General features: G+C 57.3%; 5 protein-coding genes across 7 annotated transcripts; 2 read left to right on the top strand and 3 right to left on the bottom strand.

Annotated features, from left to right (window-relative positions):
• The first annotated feature begins 465 nt into the window (after positions 1 to 465).
• Positions 466 to 3,702, top strand: VPS4A (vacuolar protein sorting 4 homolog A). The gene is made up of 11 exons (XM_052685777.1): positions 466 to 560; positions 734 to 845; positions 914 to 1,061; positions 1,136 to 1,197; positions 1,379 to 1,498; positions 1,707 to 1,863; positions 2,098 to 2,246; positions 2,394 to 2,475; positions 2,616 to 2,835; positions 2,913 to 3,053; positions 3,336 to 3,702. The coding sequence occupies exons 1-11, from the start codon at positions 540 to 542 to the stop codon at positions 3,435 to 3,437; spliced, it is 1,314 nt and encodes a 437-aa protein (XP_052541737.1). The 5' UTR covers positions 466 to 539; the 3' UTR covers positions 3,438 to 3,702.
• Positions 3,603 to 7,737, bottom strand: COG8 (component of oligomeric golgi complex 8). Of its 2 annotated transcripts, none has more exons than XM_052685776.1 (5): positions 7,391 to 7,737; positions 6,968 to 7,175; positions 5,903 to 6,721; positions 5,529 to 5,697; positions 3,603 to 4,225 (listed from the first exon to the last, which is right to left on the bottom strand). In XM_052685776.1, exons 1-5 carry the CDS (start codon positions 7,702 to 7,704, stop codon positions 4,068 to 4,070), a joined length of 1,668 nt encoding a protein of 555 aa, XP_052541736.1. In that variant the 5' UTR covers positions 7,705 to 7,737; the 3' UTR covers positions 3,603 to 4,067. The 2 variants fall into 2 exon arrangements, with proteins under 2 accessions (XP_052541736.1, XP_052541735.1); XM_052685775.1 differs by lacking the exon at positions 3,603 to 4,225 and adding an exon at positions 4,982 to 5,415.
• A 13-nt stretch (positions 7,738 to 7,750) lies between these two features.
• Positions 7,751 to 9,418, top strand: NIP7 (nucleolar pre-rRNA processing protein NIP7). The gene is made up of 5 exons (XM_052685779.1): positions 7,751 to 7,874; positions 8,483 to 8,569; positions 8,654 to 8,792; positions 8,877 to 9,017; positions 9,098 to 9,418. Exons 1-5 carry the CDS (start codon positions 7,819 to 7,821, stop codon positions 9,215 to 9,217), a joined length of 543 nt encoding a protein of 180 aa, XP_052541739.1. The 5' UTR covers positions 7,751 to 7,818; the 3' UTR covers positions 9,218 to 9,418.
• Positions 9,419 to 9,665: 247 nt separating this feature from the next.
• TMED6 (transmembrane p24 trafficking protein 6) lies at positions 9,666 to 13,057 on the bottom strand. Its single transcript, XM_052685778.1, has 4 exons — positions 11,913 to 13,057; positions 10,750 to 10,876; positions 10,432 to 10,583; positions 9,666 to 10,109 (listed from the first exon to the last, which is right to left on the bottom strand). Exons 1-4 carry the CDS (start codon positions 12,165 to 12,167, stop codon positions 9,885 to 9,887), a joined length of 759 nt encoding a protein of 252 aa, XP_052541738.1. The 5' UTR covers positions 12,168 to 13,057; the 3' UTR covers positions 9,666 to 9,884.
• A 115-nt stretch (positions 13,058 to 13,172) lies between these two features.
• TERF2 (telomeric repeat binding factor 2) lies at positions 13,173 to 20,607 on the bottom strand. 2 transcript variants are annotated; one of them, XM_052685771.1, is made up of 10 exons: positions 20,401 to 20,607; positions 20,201 to 20,296; positions 19,886 to 20,016; positions 19,510 to 19,596; positions 18,846 to 18,992; positions 17,626 to 18,449; positions 17,004 to 17,384; positions 15,480 to 15,565; positions 15,033 to 15,085; positions 13,173 to 14,093 (listed from the first exon to the last, which is right to left on the bottom strand). In XM_052685771.1, the coding sequence occupies exons 1-10, from the start codon at positions 20,576 to 20,578 to the stop codon at positions 13,935 to 13,937; spliced, it is 2,142 nt and encodes a 713-aa protein (XP_052541731.1). In that variant the 5' UTR covers positions 20,579 to 20,607; the 3' UTR covers positions 13,173 to 13,934. The 2 variants fall into 2 exon arrangements, with proteins under 2 accessions (XP_052541731.1, XP_052541733.1); XM_052685773.1 differs by having other exon boundaries at positions 17,004 to 17,228.
• Positions 20,608 to 21,069: the final 462 nt, after the last annotated feature.

The following is a 21,069-nucleotide window of genomic DNA, read 5'->3' as shown; positions in this document are numbered from 1 at the left end:
ACACATACATGCTCTCCATACCACACACACAGTGAACATATATATCACACACAGATATGTATGCACACGCTATTTATGAGGTGTATACACAGAGCATATTGGCTATGTGCACCGTGTGTCTGTCCGTGCTGTGGACCACTGTGTATGTATGCTATGTAAGCACTTTGCCCTCCGGCACTGACTCCCAAGGGATTCTCCCATCAGATGTCCCAAACAGCCCAAGTTCTGCCTCCTGAAGTCCAGCGAGCGCCTTTGCTGACTTCACCAAGAGCAGACAACCGTGCCTCTCGGCAGCCGCTCACACCGACACACCACGCTAAGCGCCGGCCATGCGTAGTGTACGCATGCGCGAGACGTGCGGGCGGGACGCGTCCAGCGGAGGCCCCGCCCCTGCTCTGCCGTACCGGCGGGCGCCGCCGGGGGGCGCTGTAGCCGCCGCGCACAGCCGCAGTTGGGGCGGTCCCGCGGGCCCCCGCCGCCGCCGCCGCCGCCGCCGCCGGGCCGGGTCGCGCCAGCTGCGGCCGCCACCGGGCGATGAGATGACAACGACCACCCTGCAGGTACCGCGCCGTGCCCGCCGCCCGGGTCCGGCCTCCGACCGCCCCGCCGGGCCGCTCCGGGAAGACCCGGCCCGTCCTTCCGAGCGGGCCTGGCTGCGGGGCGGGGCGGGTGGCGCGCGGTGGGGCCGGGCCCGGCGCCGGGCTCAGAGCTCAGGTCGCCGCTTCCCCCGCAGAAAGCCATCGATCTGGTGACCAAAGCCACCGAGGAGGACAAGGCCAAGAACTACGAGGAGGCGCTGCGGCTGTACCAGCACGCCGTGGAGTACTTCCTGCACGCCATCAAATGTGAGCGGGGGGGCGCGGGGGGTGCGGGGCTGCGGGGCCCGCGGTGACGGCCGGGGCTCTCCGTGCAGATGAGGCGCACAGCGACAAAGCCAAGGAGAGCATCCGTGCCAAGTGCGTGCAGTACCTGGACCGGGCCGAGAAGCTGAAGGAGTACCTGCGCAGCAAGGAGAAGCAGGGCAAGAAGCCCGTCAAGGAGGCACAGAATGACGCCAAGGGGTGCGTGGGGGCTGCTCCCCTACCGGCGGGGCACGGTACGGCCGTGTGACCGCATCCCTGTCCTACCTCTCCAGGAGCGACAGCGACAGCGAGGGCGAGAACCCGGAGAAGAAGAAACTGCAGGAGCAGCTGATGGGTGAGGGGCTGTGGTGGGCATGGCGGTGCTCGGCTGGAGGGAGGTCTCACAGAGAGCGGTGCCGTGGGGGCACTGCTGGAATTCGGAGCTGTGCTATGTGCCAAGGGGTCTGGTCAGCCTGGCAGGGTGGGGGTTTGGCGGGGTGGAGCCGTGGGCTCCAGCTCTCGTCTCTGCCCCGCAGGTGCCATCATGATGGAGAAGCCCAATGTGCGGTGGAGCGACGTGGCTGGCCTGGAGGGAGCCAAGGAGGCCCTGAAGGAAGCCGTGATCCTGCCCATCAAGTTCCCACATTTGTTTACTGGTGAGGCTCACTGGCAGCTCCAAAACTGCTGCTTGGCTATGGAGAGGGGCCTCATGCCCCATGACGAAGGGTGGCAGCTGTGGTAGAGGTGTGCATGCAGGGAGGTGACCCAGAGCAGAAGGGATGTCTGTCCCTGCTGGCCCGAGGTCCCTGTGCAGATGCAGTTTGTGCAGTGCAGGAGAAGCTTTGACGCTGGGCTCTGTCGCAGGGAAGCGCACACCCTGGCGAGGGATCCTGCTCTTCGGGCCTCCTGGCACTGGGAAGTCCTACTTGGCCAAGGCTGTGGCCACTGAGGCCAACAACTCCACTTTCTTCTCCGTGTCGTCCTCGGACCTGATGTCAAAGTGGCTGGGAGAGAGTGAGAAGTAAGGTGTCACCAGGGCTGCGGGCTGGCCAAGGGATGGTTGTCCAGGGGGTGGCTGCTCTCTGTGCACTGCGTTCCCCTCCTTGGTACCATCACAGGGCTCTGGAGTAGGCAGGGGCAGGAGGAAGCAGTGGTGTGTAGGGCTCGTGCCCCTCTGCAGTGGGTGGGCGGTGGGGCTGTGGGTCCTCTCCTGGGGCTCTGGGTGGGGGCACCCACCCCTTGCCTTTGTGTCCAGGCTAGTGAAGAACCTCTTTGAGCTGGCAAGGCAGCACAAGCCCTCCATCATCTTCATCGATGAGGTGGACTCACTGTGTGGCTCCCGCAATGAGAATGAGAGTGAGGCAGCCCGGCGCATCAAGACAGAGTTCCTGGTGCAGATGCAGGGTGAGTGGGGCTTCCCCTGGCACGATGAGCTGCCCGGGGCATGCACACCTGTTGGGTAGGGAATGTGGGATGGGGTGGGTTTGGATGAAGCAGCGATCTCCTTTAGGTATGGCTCTCAAGCGTCCCCCCTGCTGTTTCTCTGGGCAGGTGTGGGCAACAGTAGTGATGGGATCCTGGTGCTCGGTGCCACCAACATCCCCTGGGTGCTGGACTCGGCCATCAGGAGGAGGTAAGCAGGACACGATCCCTCTGCAGTGCCCAAAAGCACAGTGCTGCACTGCACAGGATATGGCTGCGAGATTTGGCAGCGCAGGGCCAGCCTGGTGGGGAACACAGCCGCTCACCCACGCCTGCCTGTGCCACACTCAGGTTCGAGAAGCGCATTTACATCCCATTACCTGAGGAGGCAGCCCGGGCCCAGATGTTCAAACTGCACCTGGGCAACACCCCACACTCTCTGACGGATGCTGACATCCACGAGCTGGCACGGAAGACAGATGGCTACTCTGGGGCTGATATCAGCATCATTGTGCGGGATGCCCTGATGCAGCCTGTCCGCAAGGTGCAGTCAGCTACGCACTTCAAGAAGGTGAGTTGGGTGCCAGGAGCTGTGCTGCTGCAGGGGGGGCACTGAGGCTGTGTTGCAGCACTGCCCGCCTCTCCCAGGTCCGCGGTCCCTCCCGCACCAACCCCAACCTTCTGGTGGATGACCTCCTGATGCCGTGCTCGCCTGGGGACCCGGGTGCCACCGAGATGACCTGGATGGAGGTGCCCAGTGACAAGCTGATGGAGCCCATCGTCTGCATGGTGAGTGGGGCTGCCAACAGCAGTCAGATCCTGCTGCGTTTGGGCCCATCCCCAGCACAGCAATGCTGCCGCCCCAGCCCTACCGGTTCCCCTGCCTCCTCCAGAGCTGCCATTTGCCTCAGGGCCTGGTGCAGGCACATGGCAGCTGGGTACTGGTGCCCTCCCGAGCCCCTGCGGTGGCAGTGCCTGCCCGGCAGCAGCACCCTAAGCGTGAGCGTGTCCCCAGCATGTTACCATCCCCCCAGCCTCCACGTCTGAGCTGCCCCCTGCTCTGTATTGCAGTCGGACATGCTGCGTTCTCTGGCCACCACCCGTCCCACCGTGAACACTGAGGACCTCCTGAAGGTGAAGAAGTTCACAGAGGACTTTGGGCAGGAAGGTTAAGGGCCGTGGTGGATGATGGGGCCCCGCTGCTCCCAGGCAGGCGGCTGTGCCAAACAGGTTCATCTGCAGCTCACAACCCAACCCATCTCACTTCAGCACCAGGCAGGGAAGGGGGCACGCTGCCCTGGCAGGGCCGACATTAACAGAGGCGTCCCAGCGCTCCTCTGCTCCTCACTCTTCTTCCTGCTCCTTTTTTATTTTTTAAATTAATGCTGCTTTGGGTTCTGTCTTGTTTATATGAAAATAAAAACAATCTGAAAGCTTCCGCCAGTGCCTAGCCCCTCCCTGAGGCACAGCTGCCCCACAGCAAGGCTTTGGGGCCATAAAGGGACCCAGCGCTGGGGATACTGTCTCCTCTCCATTCCCACGGTCCTTTGCCTGCCACACAAGGAGCACGTTCTATAATGGCCGCTTGGAGCCGAGTCCCTCCTCGTTTCTCTCCAGGTCCACAGCCCACAGCTCCCAGCCCCTTCCCCTCCCGTGGACCAGGTGCTGCAGGAGAGAGGGGTGGTCCCCTCCTGCACAGCCCCCTTTCCTAGACCGAGAAAGGAAGCTCCGAGGCCGGCTCCAAGGGGCAGGTGGGGGCCGCGGCCACATCCCAGAGTGCCGTACCGCTGCCGGGGCTCCGTCTCAGTCGAGGAGCTGGCTCCAGGCGGTGTTGGCGAAGGTGCGGCTGTCCATGCGGTCGATGAAGAGCACGCCGTCCAGATGGTCCATCTCGTGCTGCACGATGCGGGCAGCCCAGCCCGTCGCCTCCCAGCTCACCGGGTCCCCGTTCTCATCTACGCCTGCGGCAGGACGGCGCCAGTAGGGCCGGAGCCGGGCAGCGGGGAGAGGGGACGGGAAGAGAGGCGGGGGGGACGGGGTGGGGACGAGGCCGTACCGGAGACGTGCACGGCCCAGTGCCGCGGGACGCAGGCGGAGAAGCCACGGATGCTGGCGCAGCCCTCGGGCGCGGTGACGAGGCGGGCGTCCAGAACGCGCAGCGCGGGGTTCACGAGAAGCCGCAGCGGGAAGGGCTCGATGCGGTGCGCGCGGCGGAGCGCGGCGGGGTACTGCCGGCAGCGCTCTGGGGGCAGCGCGGCGGCGAAGACGCGCAGGGGCACACCGAGCTGCGGGGCGCTCAGCCCCAGGCACGGCTCGCCCCGCAGCCCGGCCGCCAGCGCCGCCGCCAGCGCCCGCAGCTCGGGGCCGCCCAACCGCTCAGGGGCCACGGCGGCGGCGGCGGCGCGCAGCACCGGAGCGCCCACCTGGCACGGCGCGGAGAACGGCGGCTTGGAAGGGCCCCGCAGCCGCCGCCGCAGCGCCTGCCAGTAAGAGCGCTCCCGCACCGCGGCCCAGCCCGACCCCGCCTCGGCCCCGCAGCCGCGAGCCTGACCCGGAGCCCGGCCCGGCAGTAGCCGCCGGCACAGCACCGCCGCCATCCCGGCGGATGTGACGCGACGGCTGGAGGGGCGCTGGGGGCGGGGAGGGCGAGGACTGGCGCCCCCTGCCGGCGGGGAGGAGCGACGGCTCCGCGGCTTCAAACGGGAAAGACACGGCGGGGACCGGGCGGCCACGCGGGTGGCACGGCTTTATTGCTGCAGGCACGGCCCGGCCCCACCGAGGGGACGCGTGGGGACCCCTGTGCCCGCAGAACAAGTGTTCCCCTCCCGCAGCACGGCTCTCCCGTCTCTGCAGCCCCCGGGTCACGATGCAGGATGCTCCCCTCCGTGCCCGCTCTCGTCCAGCAGCACAGCCCCCAGTGCAGGGTCCGCGGGCTCGTCTCGGCCCTGCTCTAGCGCGGGCCCCCCTGGCCCAGTCTCCTCTGTCTGCGTGCGATGCAGTGCGAGCACAGGGCTTTGTGGGGATGGCTCTTCCTCACTGGGCGGCAGCTCTGCCTCCTGTGTTGGCAGGACAGGGGCCAGAAGCTCCCTGAAAGCGTTCACATCAATGCAGCCCAGGTGGCTGTAGCGCTGCAGATGGGCCGGAGGGATACCTATGGGACACAGAGAGGGGTGGGCACAGCCCTCCAGCGCAGTGCAGCTAACACTGCATCCCATGGTGACAACAGCATCTCCCACTTTATTCCTCCCCACAGTGGAGTCTTACCCAGCACCTGTGCGATCTGAGCCGGGGGGAAGAGAACCTGGAGGCAGCGATTCAGGTAAGGAAGCAGATCCTCCAGGAATGCTGTGCAGAAGTGGACAAAGAGCTCCTGCTCGCGCCCGCTGAATGCCGCCTCCTCTGCCCGGTGGAAGGCCAGGATTATTTTGGTCACCTGGTGCAGAGAACAGAGTCATTAATTTCCAGATCACAATCCCCAGGCAAACCCAAGGGCCTGGAGAACCTGACACATGAAACAGCCACTTCTCTTTCATAGCACCAGGCCCAAGGCAGCATTTTGGGCACAGAAACCATCCTTATTTGCAGCTGTTCTGTTTCTCCTACAAAGTACGAGCCCAAGTACAGCCCCAGCACCTCACCTTGCCAAGGGCATCCTTCAGGCAGGCAGCCACATCCTGTGCCAGGGCGATGGGGCAGCAGAGCCGCAGGTCGTTGAAGGCAACAAGGAGGCCATTGAGGAAGCAGGCAAGGGGCGGAAAGTCCAGCAGCACCATGGGTGGCTGCAGTGTCCCTGGCTGGGCTGAGGGCACCGGCACCGCTGCGGCACTGCCCAGCACAGCTGGGGCAGAGATGAGCGTGTAGGAATTCATCTCCTCCTGGAACTTCTCCACCGCCTCATCCACTGCCTTGCTGAAGGTGGTGGCAGCGACACGCTGGAAGATGGGGGCCAGCTGCCCACGGAAATCAGCCCCCACCCTACTAAAGGAGAGGCCAAAGTACATGCACTGCCCCAGCAGCGAGTCCAAGCGGCCACCCACCCCTCGCTGCAGGTCACGCTCCAGCACCTGCAGGAACTCAGAGACCTTCTGCAGCACCCAACCATGGAAGATGGCTCCCTCGTTGAGGGAGGGCTGCTCGGGGGCCAGGAGCGGCTCCTCATCAGAGAAGATGGCACGGTACTGCGTGATGATGTCAAAGAGGTGGACACGGCAGGCCTCGACTGTCTTGGTGAGGTGGAAGTAGGGGTCATCCTCGGGGATGGAGGCCTGGATGGAGCGCAGCCAGGCGTCCCGTGCCTGCAGGAACTTGATGCGCAACTCGGCCTCTGTGAAGACATCCATGCGCCGCAGATAGCCAATGACCCGCAGGCAAGTGGGCAGAGGGATGTTGGTGCGGAGCTGCTGGATGAGCTCGTTCAGCATCAGCTGAGTGGACTGCCGCACCTCGGCCACAATTCCCTGTGAGGAGAGAGCCTCAGTGGGCTGAGGCCAACTGCACGAGCCTCAACAAGAACAAGGTCCCACACTTCGGGGTCACAACACCCCATGCATCAAGAAACATGGAGCTGTGGCATTTGGGTCTAAGCAAGCATGGCAAGGTGGGTTGACAGTTAGACTCGGTGATCACAGATCTTTTCTGACCTTAATGACCTTTTTGACCTTTGACTGTGGGACAGCCATGCAGCAGGGGCAGCACGGCCCTACCTGGATGACGGGGATGCTGCTGTACTTCTTCTCCAGCCGGCGCACGTAGGCCGCCAGCTCCAGCGCCTCCTCATAGTAGCGGTTACGCACACAGGTGTCCATGAGCTGCGGGATCTCCAGGATCTCTAGGATCTCTGTGTGCCGGTTCAGTGTCAGGCTGTTCATCCGCCGGCTGCAGGCAATGGCCTCAGCATCACGCATGAAGTTCCTGCGGGGCCAGGAAGGATCAGTACCGGGAGGGTGGAGGGGGACACCCTGGGACCCCCTTAGCTACTCTCCTGCTCTGCTACTGACCCCGATCCCAACACCGGGCTGGTACTGGCCCCGGGGCACCAACTGCCCCCAGCCTCACCCACCTCCAGTCCTTCCCGCGTCTTGTCAGCTCTGTCCCCAGCGCCCCCGAGCCTGGCCCATCCCGCTCACCGGCAGGCATCCTGCAGGGCGGGCAGGCGCTCCAGCAGGCTGCTCAGACGGCTCTCGATGCCACCGAAGCCGCGGCCGGCGCGGCCGGTGCACTCCGCGGAGCGAATGAAGGCGCGGTAGTGCTCGAAGGCCAAGCGCCGCGTCTCAGCCCCGACCCGCTCCCGCTCTGCCGCCAGCCGCGCCGGCTCCCGGCCCAGCTCCGCCAGCCCCAGCGCCGCCAGCTCGGCCACATAAGCGGCGAGCTCAGCGCCGCCGGGTCCCGCCACAGCCGGTCCGCGCAGCCAGGCCAGCAGCCGCTCCTCCTCCGCCGCCATCGCAGTCGCTCCGCCGGCACGGGCCCACGCCACTTCCGGCCCCGGCGCAGGCACTTCCGGCGCAATACCGCCACTTCCGCTTCCGGCGCTGCAGCGCGTGTGGGGAGTGCGGTGATGCGGCCGCTGACGGAGGCGGAGACGCGCGCGGTGTTCGAGAAGCTCGGGAGATAGTGAGCGGCTGGGAGTGCGGGAGCGGCGCGGGGGAGCGGTGGGACCGACGGGGGAACGAGGGCCCGGGGCTGCAGCGGAGGCGCGGCACGTGCCGTGTGTGGGAACGGCGGGGCTGACGGGGAATGGATGGGGCGAAGGACGGGTGCAGGCAGTGGTGGCACAAGGGGAGCCGAGGGAATCGCAGCGTGATCGGGTTGGAACGGACCTCCTGCTCCTCCCCTGCCGCCGGGTGCCCCCCAGCTCGGGCTGCCGGGAGCCCACCCACGGCCCCGGACACCTCCAGGGATGGGCACCACCCGTCTTGGGCTGTTGATGCAGCCCAAGATACTATTGGTTCTCCGGGCTGCAAGTGCACGCCGCTGGCTTGTGTTAAGCACTCCGTCTACCAGGACCCCCAGGTCCTTCTATGCAGGGCTCCTTTCTACACATTTTTTCCCTCACTCTATGTATGTATCTGGGATGGCCCCAACCCAAATGCAACACCTTGCATTTGGCCTTGATGAACCTCATGAGGTGTGAAAGAGAGAGATGGGTCAGAAGGAGCCAGGAGGACCAGAGGACTCTGGGAGAACACCAGGGACGGATCTGATGTAGCTTTTCCCTGCAGCATTGGCGAGAACATCCAGTTGCTGGTGGACCGGCCCGATGGCACCTACTGCTTCCGTCTGCACCGTGACCGTGTCTACTATGTGAGGTGAGCTGGGGTTGGGGCTGTGGGACCCAGGATGAGCCCATGCAGCCCTCCCAGCCTGCAGCCTCTCCATCCATCTCCCCACAGCGAGAAGCTGCTGAAGGGTGCTGCAAGCATCCCACGGGACAGCCTGGTGGCACTGGGCACCTGCTTTGGCAAGTTCACCAAGACACAGAAGTTCCGGCTCAGCGTCACTGCCCTGGACTTCCTTGCACCTTATGCCAAGGTGGGATGTTTCACACCCCCCCAGCACCTGCTTGTTCCCAGTGCCACCCTTTTGGCAGCTCACCGACTCCTGCCTCTCTCTTAGTATAAAGTGTGGGTGAAGCCAGACTCAGAGCAGTCCTTCCTCTATGGCAACCATGTGCTGAAGTCTGGCCTGGGCCGCATCACGGAGAACACAGCACAGTACCAGGGCGTGGTGGTGTACTCCATGGCTGACATCCCACTGGTGAGTGGCCTCCCCAACACTTCCCACTCTAAGGGAATGGGTACTGGGCTGCAAAACACTCCCTCTCCCTTCTTCCCCAGGGGTTTGGAGTAGCTGCAAAATCCACCCAGGACTGCCGGAAGGTGGATCCCATGGCCATTGTGGTGTTTCACCAGGCGGATGTCGGGGAGTACGTGCGCAGTGAGGACACACTGACTTAGGGCAGCACAACTGCTCAGGAGCCACAAGCACGCCTGGGCAGAATGGACTTGTCCTGCATCATGGGTGGTAGCAGCACACGGAGCTGCAGGGAGCACACCCCAAGGAGAGAGCAGGAGCTGGGAGCAGTTTCTGCTGCTGGGAGCACAAGAAGGCACCAGCTGTGCTGTTGTGATTGTATAAAGCCTGTTCCTTCTTTTTAACTGCCTCTTGTCTCATGCAGCACCTTAGGGCGTCAGTCCTGAGGCCTGGCTGCACATTTGGGAGCCTGGGATTGGTGCAGCAGGCAGCGACACACAGGAGGGAGGCAGGGCTGCTGTCATCCCATCCAGGCAGGCACAAGAAGGATGGGTACCATCCATGGGTATTTCATAAAACGGGGTTCTAGGCAAAAGGGGCAGATTGAAACACTAAAAGCTGGCAAAGACACACTAACACAAAATCGAGGTTTTTGTATTTTTTTCCTAAAGGTAATTTCAGTTAAAGGTGGGAGGTGAGTGAGCTCTGCTTCCAGCTACACCACCCCCTCCCCAGGGCAGGACCTGGGCTTTCTCCTCTTGCTCTGTGGAAAGCAGGGGGGCTGATGCAGAGGAGCAGGCAAGCAGTCACTGCTGCGGGTGAGTGCAGGTGGGGCTCTGCTCCTGTGGGCTGTGCTGTGCCAGGGAGCTGTCAGCACCTCGGCTTCCCAGAGCTCTGCACGTTGAAGAGACGCTTCAAGAAGTAAAGCTGCAGGACCCCAGAGAGGACAATTAGGCAGCTCTGAGCCATCGACCACCAGTTGACGTAGTGGTAGTTGGACTCGAGGAGGAAGGAGTCGGCCCTTTTCCTCATCCGGGCAAAGTTGTAGAACCTCCACATGTGGAAGATGCGGATGTACAGTTTCTGAATGCTGTCCTGCAGACATAGCCCAGGAGGAGAAGAGAATGGTGCTTACCAGCCGTGCTCAGGCAGGTTGTGCTGCTGAGGAGCTGGCAGAGCACTGGCAGAACCCTTGCAGGAACATCCACTGAGCCACCAGCTTGGTTCAACACCAAGTTAGGCAGCAGCACATCAAGCAGGGACAAATGTCCTTCCTTGGTCCCTGAGGAGGAACTTGCCCATCCCTGCCACGGGGTGCTGCTGGAGGCCACACTGTTGCATTCAGTTCTGGCCTGTTTTTGCATCAGCCTGATCCGTGCGCTGCTTTGAAGCACTCTGTGGCAGAAGCAGCACTTACCTCAATGGCATCCAACGTGTCATTCAGCTGTTTCCTCTCTTCTGTCTGCTCCTTTTCCATGTTGAAGCCATCATAGTAGACACCAAAGTTGAGATACACCTGCATAAAGCCAAAGTGATTTTGCCCATTGTCCAGGCAGAGCTGATAGAAACCTGCAGAGGGAAGGAGAGGTTTTTGTTCCCTAAGCTGGCAGCGCTGCTTCGAGCACTTAATGCTGATGTGTGCTGGCAGGGGGGGCACCATGACCACACAGCACACATCAGCACTATGGGGACCCACAGAGCCCACCCAGCCCCGGGGGACACGGGCAGCAGGGACCTGTCTCCTTGGTCAGGAAGTTGATCTGTCCTCGCACATCCTGGGAGGTGCCGAGCTGGAAGCCATTGGGGTCTTTTGCTGTGGCCAGGATGTGCCTGCTGTTGGCAATGCCTGTCGCCCGCTGCACCTGGAGGTGGGAGACACCCATCAGCAGGGCTGGGACGCAGCCCAAAGGGGACCCCTGTCCTTAGGGAGGCATCACCTAAGGGTCTTTTGTGCCCCATTCTTGGGAAAACAGGAGTCCAGTAAGTTTCCTTCTGCTTGGTCGTGAGCAGGAGCTGAGGGTGCTGGCTGCACCCAAGCATTAAATGCCTCCTGCCACTGCCAGCTACACATGAAAGGAAAACAAAACCCACAGCCTTGAGAAGGGTCACCTCTCAGTTCTTTGTCCTTGCCCATGGTGCTGCTGGCACTCACAGAGAGGTAGGGGACTGGGTTGGGTCACTATCAGGGGTCCCCGGAGGGGAGAGAAGGCTCCAAGCATGTTCTCAGCCCTGCAGAGCAGCTCCCAGCTGTCTGCTGGCTTTGGGGCTGAGCAAGAGCATGTTTGGGGTCGGCTGGGCTTGTGCTACGTGCTGGGGCTGTTCCCACACGAGCACTGTGTGGCTGCTCTGCCAAGCACGAGGTGGTGGCAGCTGTGTCCCCACGCTCCTTCAGCCAGCAGTGTAAACAGGAGATTAAAGGGCTCCGATCCCCCTCGTGGGAAGGGGACTGAGCACAGGGACAAACTGATACGGCTGCACCTGAGACCTTCAGCACTCCTCCCAGCCACAGCTCAGAGGGAAGCTGAGGTCCTGCAATGGCCTCCAGCCAGCCCAGCACTCCTGCAGCGCTGAGCTTGCCCCAGCGAGCTCCATCTGGGTACAGGGCCACCACAGCCAGAGCACCCTGCACCTCCTCACTCTGAACGTACTCCTCGTTTTCAGCGTGTTTGAAAATAGTAGATGGGATTGATGAAGAGAAGGCAAACTGCCTTAAAAAAAAAAAAAAAAAAAAGCTCAGGCCCTAGGACCAGGCATTGAAGTTACTGCAGCCATTCCCTGGTACAACCAAGGATGTTCCCCTCCCCTCCACCCCGAGGACAGCTAGGCAGCCATTTCCCCAATGCCAAACCCATTGGCAGAAGCACCAGCTCACAGCAGGATGGGTCCCACAGCACTCACCTCAAAGCTGAAGAAGAAATTGCCACTCTGGCGTGCAAACTGCCAGAAGCACTCAGTGGTGCCAGCATGGACGACGATGGCGAAGTCATAGCGGTCAGCACCGCGGAACAGGGGCTCATCGCTGGTCCCGCTCAGGGGCTCAGTCCTGGGGCACCCAGCAGGACCTGGCAGCCCCAGCACCAGGAGCACCAGCAGCAGCATGCTGCTTCCAGCTGGGCAGCAGCACCGAGCCGAGGCAGCGGCGTTATCAATCATTAACTGTGCTGCTGCACGGTGTTGCTCGGCAGGAGCCGGCTCCACTCAAGGTGATATTGGTGCACGGCCAGACTTGGTCTGCTTTGTTCATTTTCCCATCCACCCAAACCCCTCTGCTAAGGGCCAAGGCTGCTGCAAAGCGCCACAATCACCAGCAGCATCTCCTGTCTGCACAGCACTGGTCCAGGTCCCAGGCAGACTCACTCTGCTTGCAGACAAATGATGCCAGTACTTGTGAGCAAGGCAATTAATTACACTGGTGATTCCTGCCCCACTGCATGATTCTCACCAAGTCCAGAACTGGCCCCTGCAAGCTCAGAGTGCTCCCATCTACCTGCAGCTGTTCCAGCACAAGCAGTGTTACAGCAGCAGAGGGAAATGCACAGCCACAAGCAGGTGGCAGGGGAAGCTCGTTCCATCAGTGCTGAAGGGCAGAGGGGAAAGCAGGTGTTTCCAAACAGTCTGCTACACAGCACTAACTCTACAGCTGCTTCAGTGAGCCCAGAGCATCGATCAAAAAGGAAACAAAACCTCTTCCAAAAAAAGAAACTGGAGAAGTGAACAGATCAGAGGGTGGAAGTACATGCTATTCCAGCAACCCTCCAGATCCAACCCCACAGTGCTGGTGTAGGGTACATCTGCACACTGCCTAGCTGTTGTGCGTTGGCTCACAGCACACACGAAGCCCCCAGCTGTAAGTCCAGAGGCTACAGAACAACTGAAAAAAGCAAGAAGCCTGGCTGGGCTTCCCATTATTTCTAGGGTTTCTACAGCAGTTACTCTCACCCCACAGCTTTTAGGAAATGCCCCTTTGGCTTCAGAGCCATGAGACTTCAGTGCCTGTGAGGAGGCACTTCACACCTTCAGAGCACCCCTGTTCCACTCCCCCCCCCTGCTGCTGACATCACAGCAGGTTCAGGCAGCAAACAAACTGGTCACCACACAGCCAGCGCTCCAAACTGCCTCACTGCTACCAAGGAGGCACAAATTCATATATTGCAACTCTTGAAACTCATCAGCAAAGAACTTTATTTTATAGAAGACACCACTCAGTCATTTGAAGGCAAGAAACAGTGCCCTCAGGGTTCACATGCTTGCAGATTGCATACAGGATGCTGTTACCAGGAAGGAGACAATGTCACAATCAACATCATTAAGCACTAGATTGTTTAACATGGGACCAATTTTTACTAAAAAAACAAACAAACAAAAAAAACCAAAAAACCAGTTGCTTAAGTTTCAGAAGGGAGGGAAAGTCCCACCTGCAGGCTAGAAAAATACTTCTGGGAGAAAAACTGCCTTAGCTAAAGCTCTTCCCAGAAACTGTGGGACTGTGTTGCCTCTCCAAAGGAGAGAGTACAAATAGACGAAACAAAACTCAAATAGTTCAGACAAGTTAAACATAAAAACAGCCACTGACAGTTATGCAGATATTGTCAAATGGCAGAACAGAAGACATCTCAGCAGCCCATCGGGTTGGCTGCAGTTGTCAGGTAGGAAGAAGTCCCAATCCAGGCCATTTCCTAGCACATGCATTCAAACTGCAGCTTCTGCCAGCTGCAGAAGACGTAAACCTTGCAGCTACAGCTCGAGACACAAGGCTCCTTAGAAACCACATCCAACAAGAACCACCTGCAGCAGCCTGTGGTACAGCAGTGCAGAGGGGCTCACCACACACATCAGGGAAGCGCCCCGCAGCTTTGCTGCTAGTATTGCTATGGTCAACCTTAAAGAACAAGAACACTGACACTAAGGACGGCCGCAGCTTTAGGCGATGCCCAGCTTCTTCATGGTCCGGTAGCGATCCTTGATCTGCACCGAGGTGCGGTTCTGGAAGGGGTATTTCTCAGAGATGGTTTTCCACCTCCCTTCTCCATACTTCCTCACGCCGTCTTTGATCCACTCGCTTTCCTGCACTGTCCATTTCTAAAAAAAGCAGGTAAGCAGCATTCTGTGAGTTCAGAGCACAGCTTCACAAGGGAGCTGCACAGCACAGCTCGCTGCAGAGCATCTCCTTCCTAATTAGCTTTCCTTTATCGTCTGTGCCAGGGACATGGAGGAAAGGCAGAACTGTTCTGTCAAAAGCACACAAACACCCAAGAAATCCCTTCATTGTAGAAGAGCTCTCATAACTAAGATAAGAATAACGCCAAGCTCCAGCACAAACTCCAGTGGTTCTGCCTCCAAAATACAACACTAATCACAGAAGAGGAATTGTCCACTGATGCAGCAGCAAGCAGAGATACAGAGCGCTCAGTGCTTACCTCCCACACAGCTGCACAGAGGCAGTTAAAACTGCAAGGTCAAGTCAGCTGAATTTTTGCATGGGAGGCAAATAAAACAGAACTGCAGAAAGCAATCATAAGCACAAAAGCACTGCCCTGTGTACAGCTGCACAAGAGCCAGCAGCCATTCACCCACACGTAAGGCTGACAGTTATTTGGAGCTGCTGGAAGGAATCGGCTGCCTCACATGTGTCCCTCACCTGAACAAGATGCTGAACCTCTCCAGTGCTCACAAACCTTCTGTATGCTGTGCACCAGGGAAGAGCAGCTTTACTCAAATACCCAACACCTGACATGCAGGAGGCACAGAACCACAACCAGCTACCAAATCTGTTTTTGAAGGACAGACTCACACCAGCTCTGCAAACACAAAGACCCAGACAGCTAACCATGCCTCAGGGCTGCAAGGTCTCAGCAAGAACCACTCTCCAGCCCAGCCTGTGTGCATGGCAGCAGCTCAGCCTGCTGCAGGGCACTGCACCAGTGTCCTCACCAACATTTCCAACCATTTCATAACTGCTTTTCTCTGCAGACGTGTTCTGATTTCAAACCTTACAGAAAGGCTGCAATAACTCATTACCTGTTTCTTGGAACCATAGACTGTAGAGTTGTTGCTGCTCGTCTCAGTTAATGCTGAAAAGCAAAACAAGGGCATTACATTGGGTATCAAAGCAGTGCCAGGGCAGACATTCCTAAGAGACGGCCTTGTTAACCGCCGAGCTCTGCAGCTGCTCACAGTGCAAAAACCCCACGACACACAATGAAACTACATCAATTTATCCCTCTCTTTTCTACAGTATCTCTCTTCTAAACTCTGTCTACTTTCTGGAAAGCTTCCCAATAAGACTGGCTTATTGGCTTTGTTTTACACTAGTCAGTATATCAAGAGCAGGGGCATGTACCCACAATGAGGCTGTACTCTGTGCTGGAATTAGGCATTCTGGACCCTCATCCCCTCCTTCTAACTAGCAGTGCCAGCCAAGCCATGCACGTAGCCACAGAGGTAGCTAGACCAGAAAATTCATACCTGCATCTGCAAAGAGCTCATCTTCATCACTCCAGCTGTCTTTTCTTTCTTCACAATATGAACTGTTCCACCTTGGTCTAGAGGACCTGAAAGCAGGCAAGCACTTACTTCAGCTAATGGCGAGGGCAGAGCCAGCTAGAGCACAGCAAGTAATGCAGAAAAATGCATCACAAAGCAATGTGTGAACAAGCCCCCCTGCATCCCTCCCCCCAAAGTGGGGTTAAGTCCTTCAGAGCCCCTGCTGGAAGCCACCAGCTCTATCTCAAGAAGTGGCATGTTGTATTTTGTAATCTGCACTTGCAAAGCCCAACAACCTCACATTAACAGCACCAGTAAACCAACAAGCACTGAGCTTTGCAGGCCACCACATACAGCACTAACTCAACAACAGCTCAGGGCAGGAAGCCTGTAGTATTTCTAGGCATCGCTTGGAAGTTTCCACTACTAACACTGAGGGCAGCTAAACCAGAAGAGCCTTTGTGAGGAAACGTGCCTCAGTGCTGTTACCTGCTGCCATGGTTCAAGCACAAACAAGTGAAATTAAGTTAGGCACTTTAGGAATACTTCCTGAAGCTCATGCATGGCTGTCACATCCCATATAGCTGGATGGAAATAGAGTCTCAGTGTCACCTCTGCTCATTAAGCTTAGCCTTGGGCAAGGCACTTGAGAGGTTTCACCACCTCTCACACTAATGCACACTGCATCATAGCACGTGATGCTTGAGGCCACCCTGGTGTTTCAGAGCAAGACAACATGTCTCCAAATGCTATACAAAGATCTGTACTGTCTACCTTCAAAAACTAAACCTTAGGTTCTTAGCAGTCTTCAGCCAGGAAACCATGAGAAACTGATTTATTTCTCCTCCTGAACACAAAGTCGTCCTCAAACAATCTTTCCAGTTTCACTCCTGGAGGTCCAAAGTATTACTGCTGTCTGCTAACTGAAGAACAGCAACTGAAGCAGGAAGCTGTCACACCCTTGCTATGGCTTGCAGGAGATACTCTTGAGACTTGACTTAGGAGTCTCACACCAGTATTAATCTCAGACTTCTTCCAGTGAGCACACTTCGCTGTTTTCCATAGGAAATACAAAAATTAAAAATCTAAAATCCCTCTACCTCCTTCACAGCTATAATTTCAGCTATAAGGTAAGCAGTAACAAATTCCAGAAACAGTCAGAAAGCTGCAACTGAGAGCTTTAGCCAGATGTGTTTCAGAAAAAAAAAAGTTTGAGATTCTACTTCTCAAGGGGCACAAAGGCCACCCCCACCACGAGGCTGTCAGAAACACCTGTCAACATTAATGGCACTGGCTGAGCGACTGCTGCTGCAGCACTGCCACCTCTAGTACCAAACAGCAAGTTATAACAACAGTTTACTACACATGCTGGTGGAGAAGGAAGGCCAATACACTCGTACTGAATTAAAGAAAGGTTTCTTGTCATTCACACTGGTAAAGTAATTCTACGTGAAAATACTGGCTGCAGGTTTGATCATAGCACAAGAGACAGGCTTCATACTCAACCTTTCAGCAGATACAGGCTGGTCAGACAACTCTTGAACAGGTCTATAGGCAGAAGATACAACTCGTTCCTGGGAAGAGTCTGGGCTTTCACTTGACTTGCTGCACTGGCTGCTTTGGTCCATGACCATTTTGCTTATGGTAAACAAGCGTTTGCTCTTATGGGGTATTTCAGGAGAGTCTATGGTCTCAGAACCTTGATTCTTCTCTTCTTTCCGTCTCTTGGTTCTGTGGGATACAGAAGGAGACATTTGCTGGGGGGAAGGTAAGTCTGTTTCATCCAGTTTGTTGAAGAGTGCATCTGAATCCGGGGAGCTGGTCAGCATCTTGAAAGCTTCTCTCAGAACAGAAATCCCGTAGGTGGTTACAGTTCTAAAGGGCCTCCTACAAAATAGACAAAACTAAGCAGCTTGTAAGTATTTCACCTACATGGTTCCACCTCACTGATATCAGCCTTTTCCCCATGCCTTGCCCCTCACCAATTCCCTATGACTCTATGGTGCAAACAGAAGCTACTGAAGAAGTCAATCCCAACCCCTCCGCCCACCCTCCTTAAGGACACTGCCAAGGCCACCCAGCACAGCCCACTTTTATCTACAACACAGGGCCAGCTTTCTCCGCCCACCTTTCCAAATCCCTGGAGGACACTCCTGCATGCACTGGAGCTGCGGCTGCTGGTTGTTCAGATACTTCCATAGGCACTGAAAAAGCTCTCGAGCTCTTAACAGCTGCTATTTGAGGCTGAGGAACCGCTGGGTAACTGGCACTTTTCACAGGCTCGGAAGCTCCTGCTGTGTCCTCTGCCCTTTCAGCAGGGCTGGGTGCTCTCACCACATCTCTGGCTGTTTCTGGGTGCTGTGGAGCTTTTACAGAGTCCTTTCCCCTTTCAGCAGGGCTGGGTGCTCTCACTGTGTCCGCACACTCTGGAGCTCCTGACGGGTTCTTTGCAGTTTCAGCAGGGCTGGGAGCTCTCCCATCTCTCGCTGTGTCCGCATGCTCTGCAGCACCCGCTGGGTCCTTTGCACTCTCAGCAGGGCTGGGTGCTCTCACCACATCTCTGGCTGTTTCTGCACGCTTTGGAGCTCCTCGCAGGTCCTCTGTCATTTCAGGGGGACTTGGAGCTCCCACTACATCTCCTGCAGTTTCTGCACATCTTGGAGCTCCTAGTGAATCCTCTGTACTTTCAGCATGGCATGGAGCTCTCACCACATCTTTCCCTGTTTCTACATGCTCTGGAGCTCCAGTCGGGTCCTTTGCCATTTCAGGGTGGCTTGGAGCTCTCGCCACATCTCTTGCAGTTTCTGCACGCCTCAGAGTTCCCACTGAGTGTTTTACCCTCCTTAAGGGCTCGTAAGCTTCTTCCTGGTCTTCTGTCCTACTTGGAGGCTCAGGAATCACTGATGAGCGCTTTGGCTCTTCAGCACGTTCCGAATTCAGACTCTTCATCATCTTTAATAGGAAAAAAAAAGCATGTAACCATTACCCTGATAATTCACTGCAACACCTTTCAACTTTATGCTCTAAGGGCATTTTTAGCTGTTACCTGCAGTTCACCGAGCGCTACGTACAGAGCTCATGCCTACCAACTAAAGCCTGTAACAGCTGAAAAGCATCTCCAACTGCTTAAACCTTACAGAAACAGATCTGTAGTACTGCAGATTTCATCCACTATTAATTACTTGAACTCTGCAACAATTTCACACGTACGAGCCAAATTACTGTATTGGACTGTGTTGTGGAAAGGTGAGCATTCTCCCCAGGATTCCATCTCATGCCCCGTCCTACTGCACGTGAGGGCAGAAGCCAGCCCAGGGCTGGAAGCAGGTGAGCAGGGCAGACACACACCGTTACCAGCAGCGGCTCTGAGGTATCCACGTAGGCCTTCAGGAACTGAAACATATACTGCTGGAAGTTCACGTATGAGAAGTCTCTGATTATTGGATGAGCACGATTCTTCTCCCGGATGATAGTCTGCAACTCAGTCCTCTTCTTCTGGAAGAGGCAAAAATGCTCTGAATAGTCATTGGGCCTGTAGGTGATAACCTGAGGAAGTGGCTGTGAGTGCCTTTCCTGCTGGATGCTGTGTAAGCACAACTAATTTACACTGACTTAAGTTAAGGAAAAAGTTGGAACAGGAGATCTAACTGGTTCAGCAATCCTGTTTGCTTCCAGTGCCCCAGGCAGTACACTGCATACAAACAGGAGTGGGGCCTCCTTGCCAGCTCCTGCTCTAGCATGTAAGCTTGATTTTGTCGTGGGGCAAAAAATGAATGAGGGAACGTGTCACTATGGAGTGACAACCAACAGACTGGAGAATGCTCAGTGCTAAGAATTCATCTTTCAAGAGCTCATTTCATTTCACCACCTCTACTTTTTCTTCTTTCTCAGATCTACCCAAGGTTCTTGCCTCGCAGTGAAACTTATGGCTGTGGTAGAAGTCACAGATACCCCATAAAAACCCGTGAGCTGTCACAGCCCTCATCCATCTTTCGTTCAGGTGCCAACTCACCTGGTTTCCAGTATCCTTCTCCATATGTCTCTTCAAAACTGCCAAAGCTTTACTGAACTCTTTGTTTTTTATGCAGACAATAACAGCCTATGAGAGAAAAAAAGACCCATTTATCTGTCGATACTGGTTAACTCTACTTCCAACTAGAAAGCACAAGCAATAATCACCATGGCACAGAGGTAAACCCCCTGGCTCTCAGTGCAACCTAGCATTCAGTTCTAGGGTAAGCAGTAAGAAGGCACACACACACTGAAGATATGCATTTGCAGCCAACACACTGCTAATGATGACAGTTCTCACGTTACACAATTACTGCTGCTCACAGAAAACTACACGAACAAGACACAAGCAGGGTATTTATTAGAAAAGGTCTTACAGCTTCCTTCAGTACTTTGTGGATGAATTCTATCTTCTTTTCAGGCACGCTGAATTCTTTTGCAATCAGCTGCAGGATTCCAATTGCTGACTCAAGAGGAGTGAGCTCTGTCTCTTTATCAAAGGTGCAATCTGCAAAAATTCACAGCCCACGGCTTCAGAAACAGACACAGAAGCGTTCTGTTCAATCACAAATTCTAGAACTACCGATAACAACAACGGGCGGGGCACCTACAGCGGGAAAAGTCCCTCCAGGAGGGCATAAACCCACAGAGGCAGCGCCCGACCTCGGGTGACCGACCCCGCGGGGACCCACCTAGGTTCTCGCCTTCCTCGATCCGCGACAGGAATTGCATGACGCGCAGCATCTGGGCCACCGCCGGCTCCCGCTCCAAGGGCCGCACGAGCAGCGCTGCAGGACAAGGTGGGTTATGGAGGTGGGTTATGGAGGTGGGTTACGGAGGGCCCGGTACCCCCAGCGCCGCCCCGCCCCGCCCAGCGCCCGCCGCCCCGCACCCTGCATCACATCGCGGAGCTGCCGGAAGTCGCGGTTCCGCCCGGCGCGGTAGGCCGCCACGGCCTGGTGGAAGTAGAACTGCAGCACCCAGCGGTTCACCGCCTGCTCGCGGTCGTCGCTCCGCGTCGACGCCTTCTCCTGCTCCTCCATTGCGGCCCGCGATCGCTTCGCCGCCATCCCGCCAGGAAGTAACGCGCGGCGCAGGAGGAAGTGACGACAACACTGCCCGCCCACCCCACCCCCATCGGCGCTGCAGCTTTTATCGCGAGAAGAGATCCCGCCATCAGCGGCTTGCCCCGCGCCAGCCCCGCCGCGCTGCTGCCCCCTGGCGGGCCGGAGGAACGCCAGGGCCCAAAGGCGCCCTTCTTTACGGCAGGAGACCTTTATGAACCCCTCGTGCCCCAGCTACTCGCAAGCCCCTTGCTGTTCTGTGTCACAGGAGAGGTCACAGAATCGTGGAATTAGATGGGCTCAACTCCCTACACTGAACAGGGACACCCATAGCTCAATCTGGTTCTCATAGCTCCTCCAGCCTGACTTGGAACAGATCCCTCCCTCGTCCTGCCAGCCCGATTGCTTTTCATGCAGCTCAGGATGCGGTTGTCCTTCTGGGCTGAGGGCACAGCGCTGGCTCGTGTCCAGCTGCCATCCATCCCTGCACCCAAGTC

Source organism: Tympanuchus pallidicinctus, unplaced genomic scaffold (genome assembly GCF_026119805.1).
Source record: "Tympanuchus pallidicinctus isolate F22 unplaced genomic scaffold, pur_lepc_1.0 scaffold22, whole genome shotgun sequence".
NCBI classification, from domain to species: domain Eukaryota; kingdom Metazoa; phylum Chordata; class Aves; order Galliformes; family Phasianidae; genus Tympanuchus; species Tympanuchus pallidicinctus.
Note: the sequence above shows the minus strand (reverse complement) of the source record. Positions and strands in the feature narration are given on the sequence as shown.

Excerpts from the sequence above, each read along its gene's own strand:
- TMED6 (XM_052685778.1), bottom strand. The coding sequence starts at position 12,167 with ATGATTGATAACGCCGCTGCCTCGGCTCGGTGCTGCTGCCCAGCTGGA. Across the intron at positions 10,877-11,912 it reads ATTTCTTCTTCAGCTTTGAG|GTGCAGCGGGCGACAGGCAT; the intron begins GTGAGTGCTGTG and ends TCCCACCTCCAG. Across the intron at positions 10,110-10,431 it reads ACACGTTGGATGCCATTGAG|GACAGCATTCAGAAACTGTA; the intron begins GTAAGTGCTGCT and ends CTATGTCTGCAG.
- VPS4A (XM_052685777.1), top strand. The coding sequence starts at position 540 with ATGACAACGACCACCCTGCAG. Across the intron at positions 846-913 it reads CTTCCTGCACGCCATCAAAT|ATGAGGCGCACAGCGACAAA; the intron begins GTGAGCGGGGGG and ends CTCTCCGTGCAG. Across the intron at positions 3,054-3,335 it reads TGGAGCCCATCGTCTGCATG|TCGGACATGCTGCGTTCTCT; the intron begins GTGAGTGGGGCT and ends TCTGTATTGCAG.
- COG8 (XM_052685775.1), bottom strand. The coding sequence starts at position 7,704 with ATGGCGGCGGAGGAGGAGCGGCTGCTGGCCTGGCTGCGCGGACCGGCT. Across the intron at positions 6,722-6,967 it reads GCAGCATCCCCGTCATCCAG|GGAATTGTGGCCGAGGTGCG; the intron begins GTAGGGCCGTGC and ends CTCTCCTCACAG. Across the intron at positions 5,416-5,528 it reads TCAGATCGCACAGGTGCTGG|GTATCCCTCCGGCCCATCTG; the intron begins GTAAGACTCCAC and ends TGTGTCCCATAG.
- TERF2 (XM_052685771.1), bottom strand. The coding sequence starts at position 20,578 with ATGGCGGCGAAGCGATCGCGGGCCGCAATGGAGGAGCAGGAGAAGGCG. Across the intron at positions 20,017-20,200 it reads CGAGGAAGGCGAGAACCTAG|ATTGCACCTTTGATAAAGAG; the intron begins GTGGGTCCCCGC and ends GAATTTTTGCAG. Across the intron at positions 15,086-15,479 it reads TGAGCTCTTTGCAGATGCAG|CATTAACTGAGACGAGCAGC; the intron begins GTATGAATTTTC and ends TTTGCTTTTCAG.
- NIP7 (XM_052685779.1), top strand. The coding sequence starts at position 7,819 with ATGCGGCCGCTGACGGAGGCGGAGACGCGCGCGGTGTTCGAGAAGCTC. Across the intron at positions 7,875-8,482 it reads TTCGAGAAGCTCGGGAGATA|CATTGGCGAGAACATCCAGT; the intron begins GTGAGCGGCTGG and ends TTTTCCCTGCAG. Across the intron at positions 9,018-9,097 it reads CCATGGCTGACATCCCACTG|GGGTTTGGAGTAGCTGCAAA; the intron begins GTGAGTGGCCTC and ends CTTCTTCCCCAG.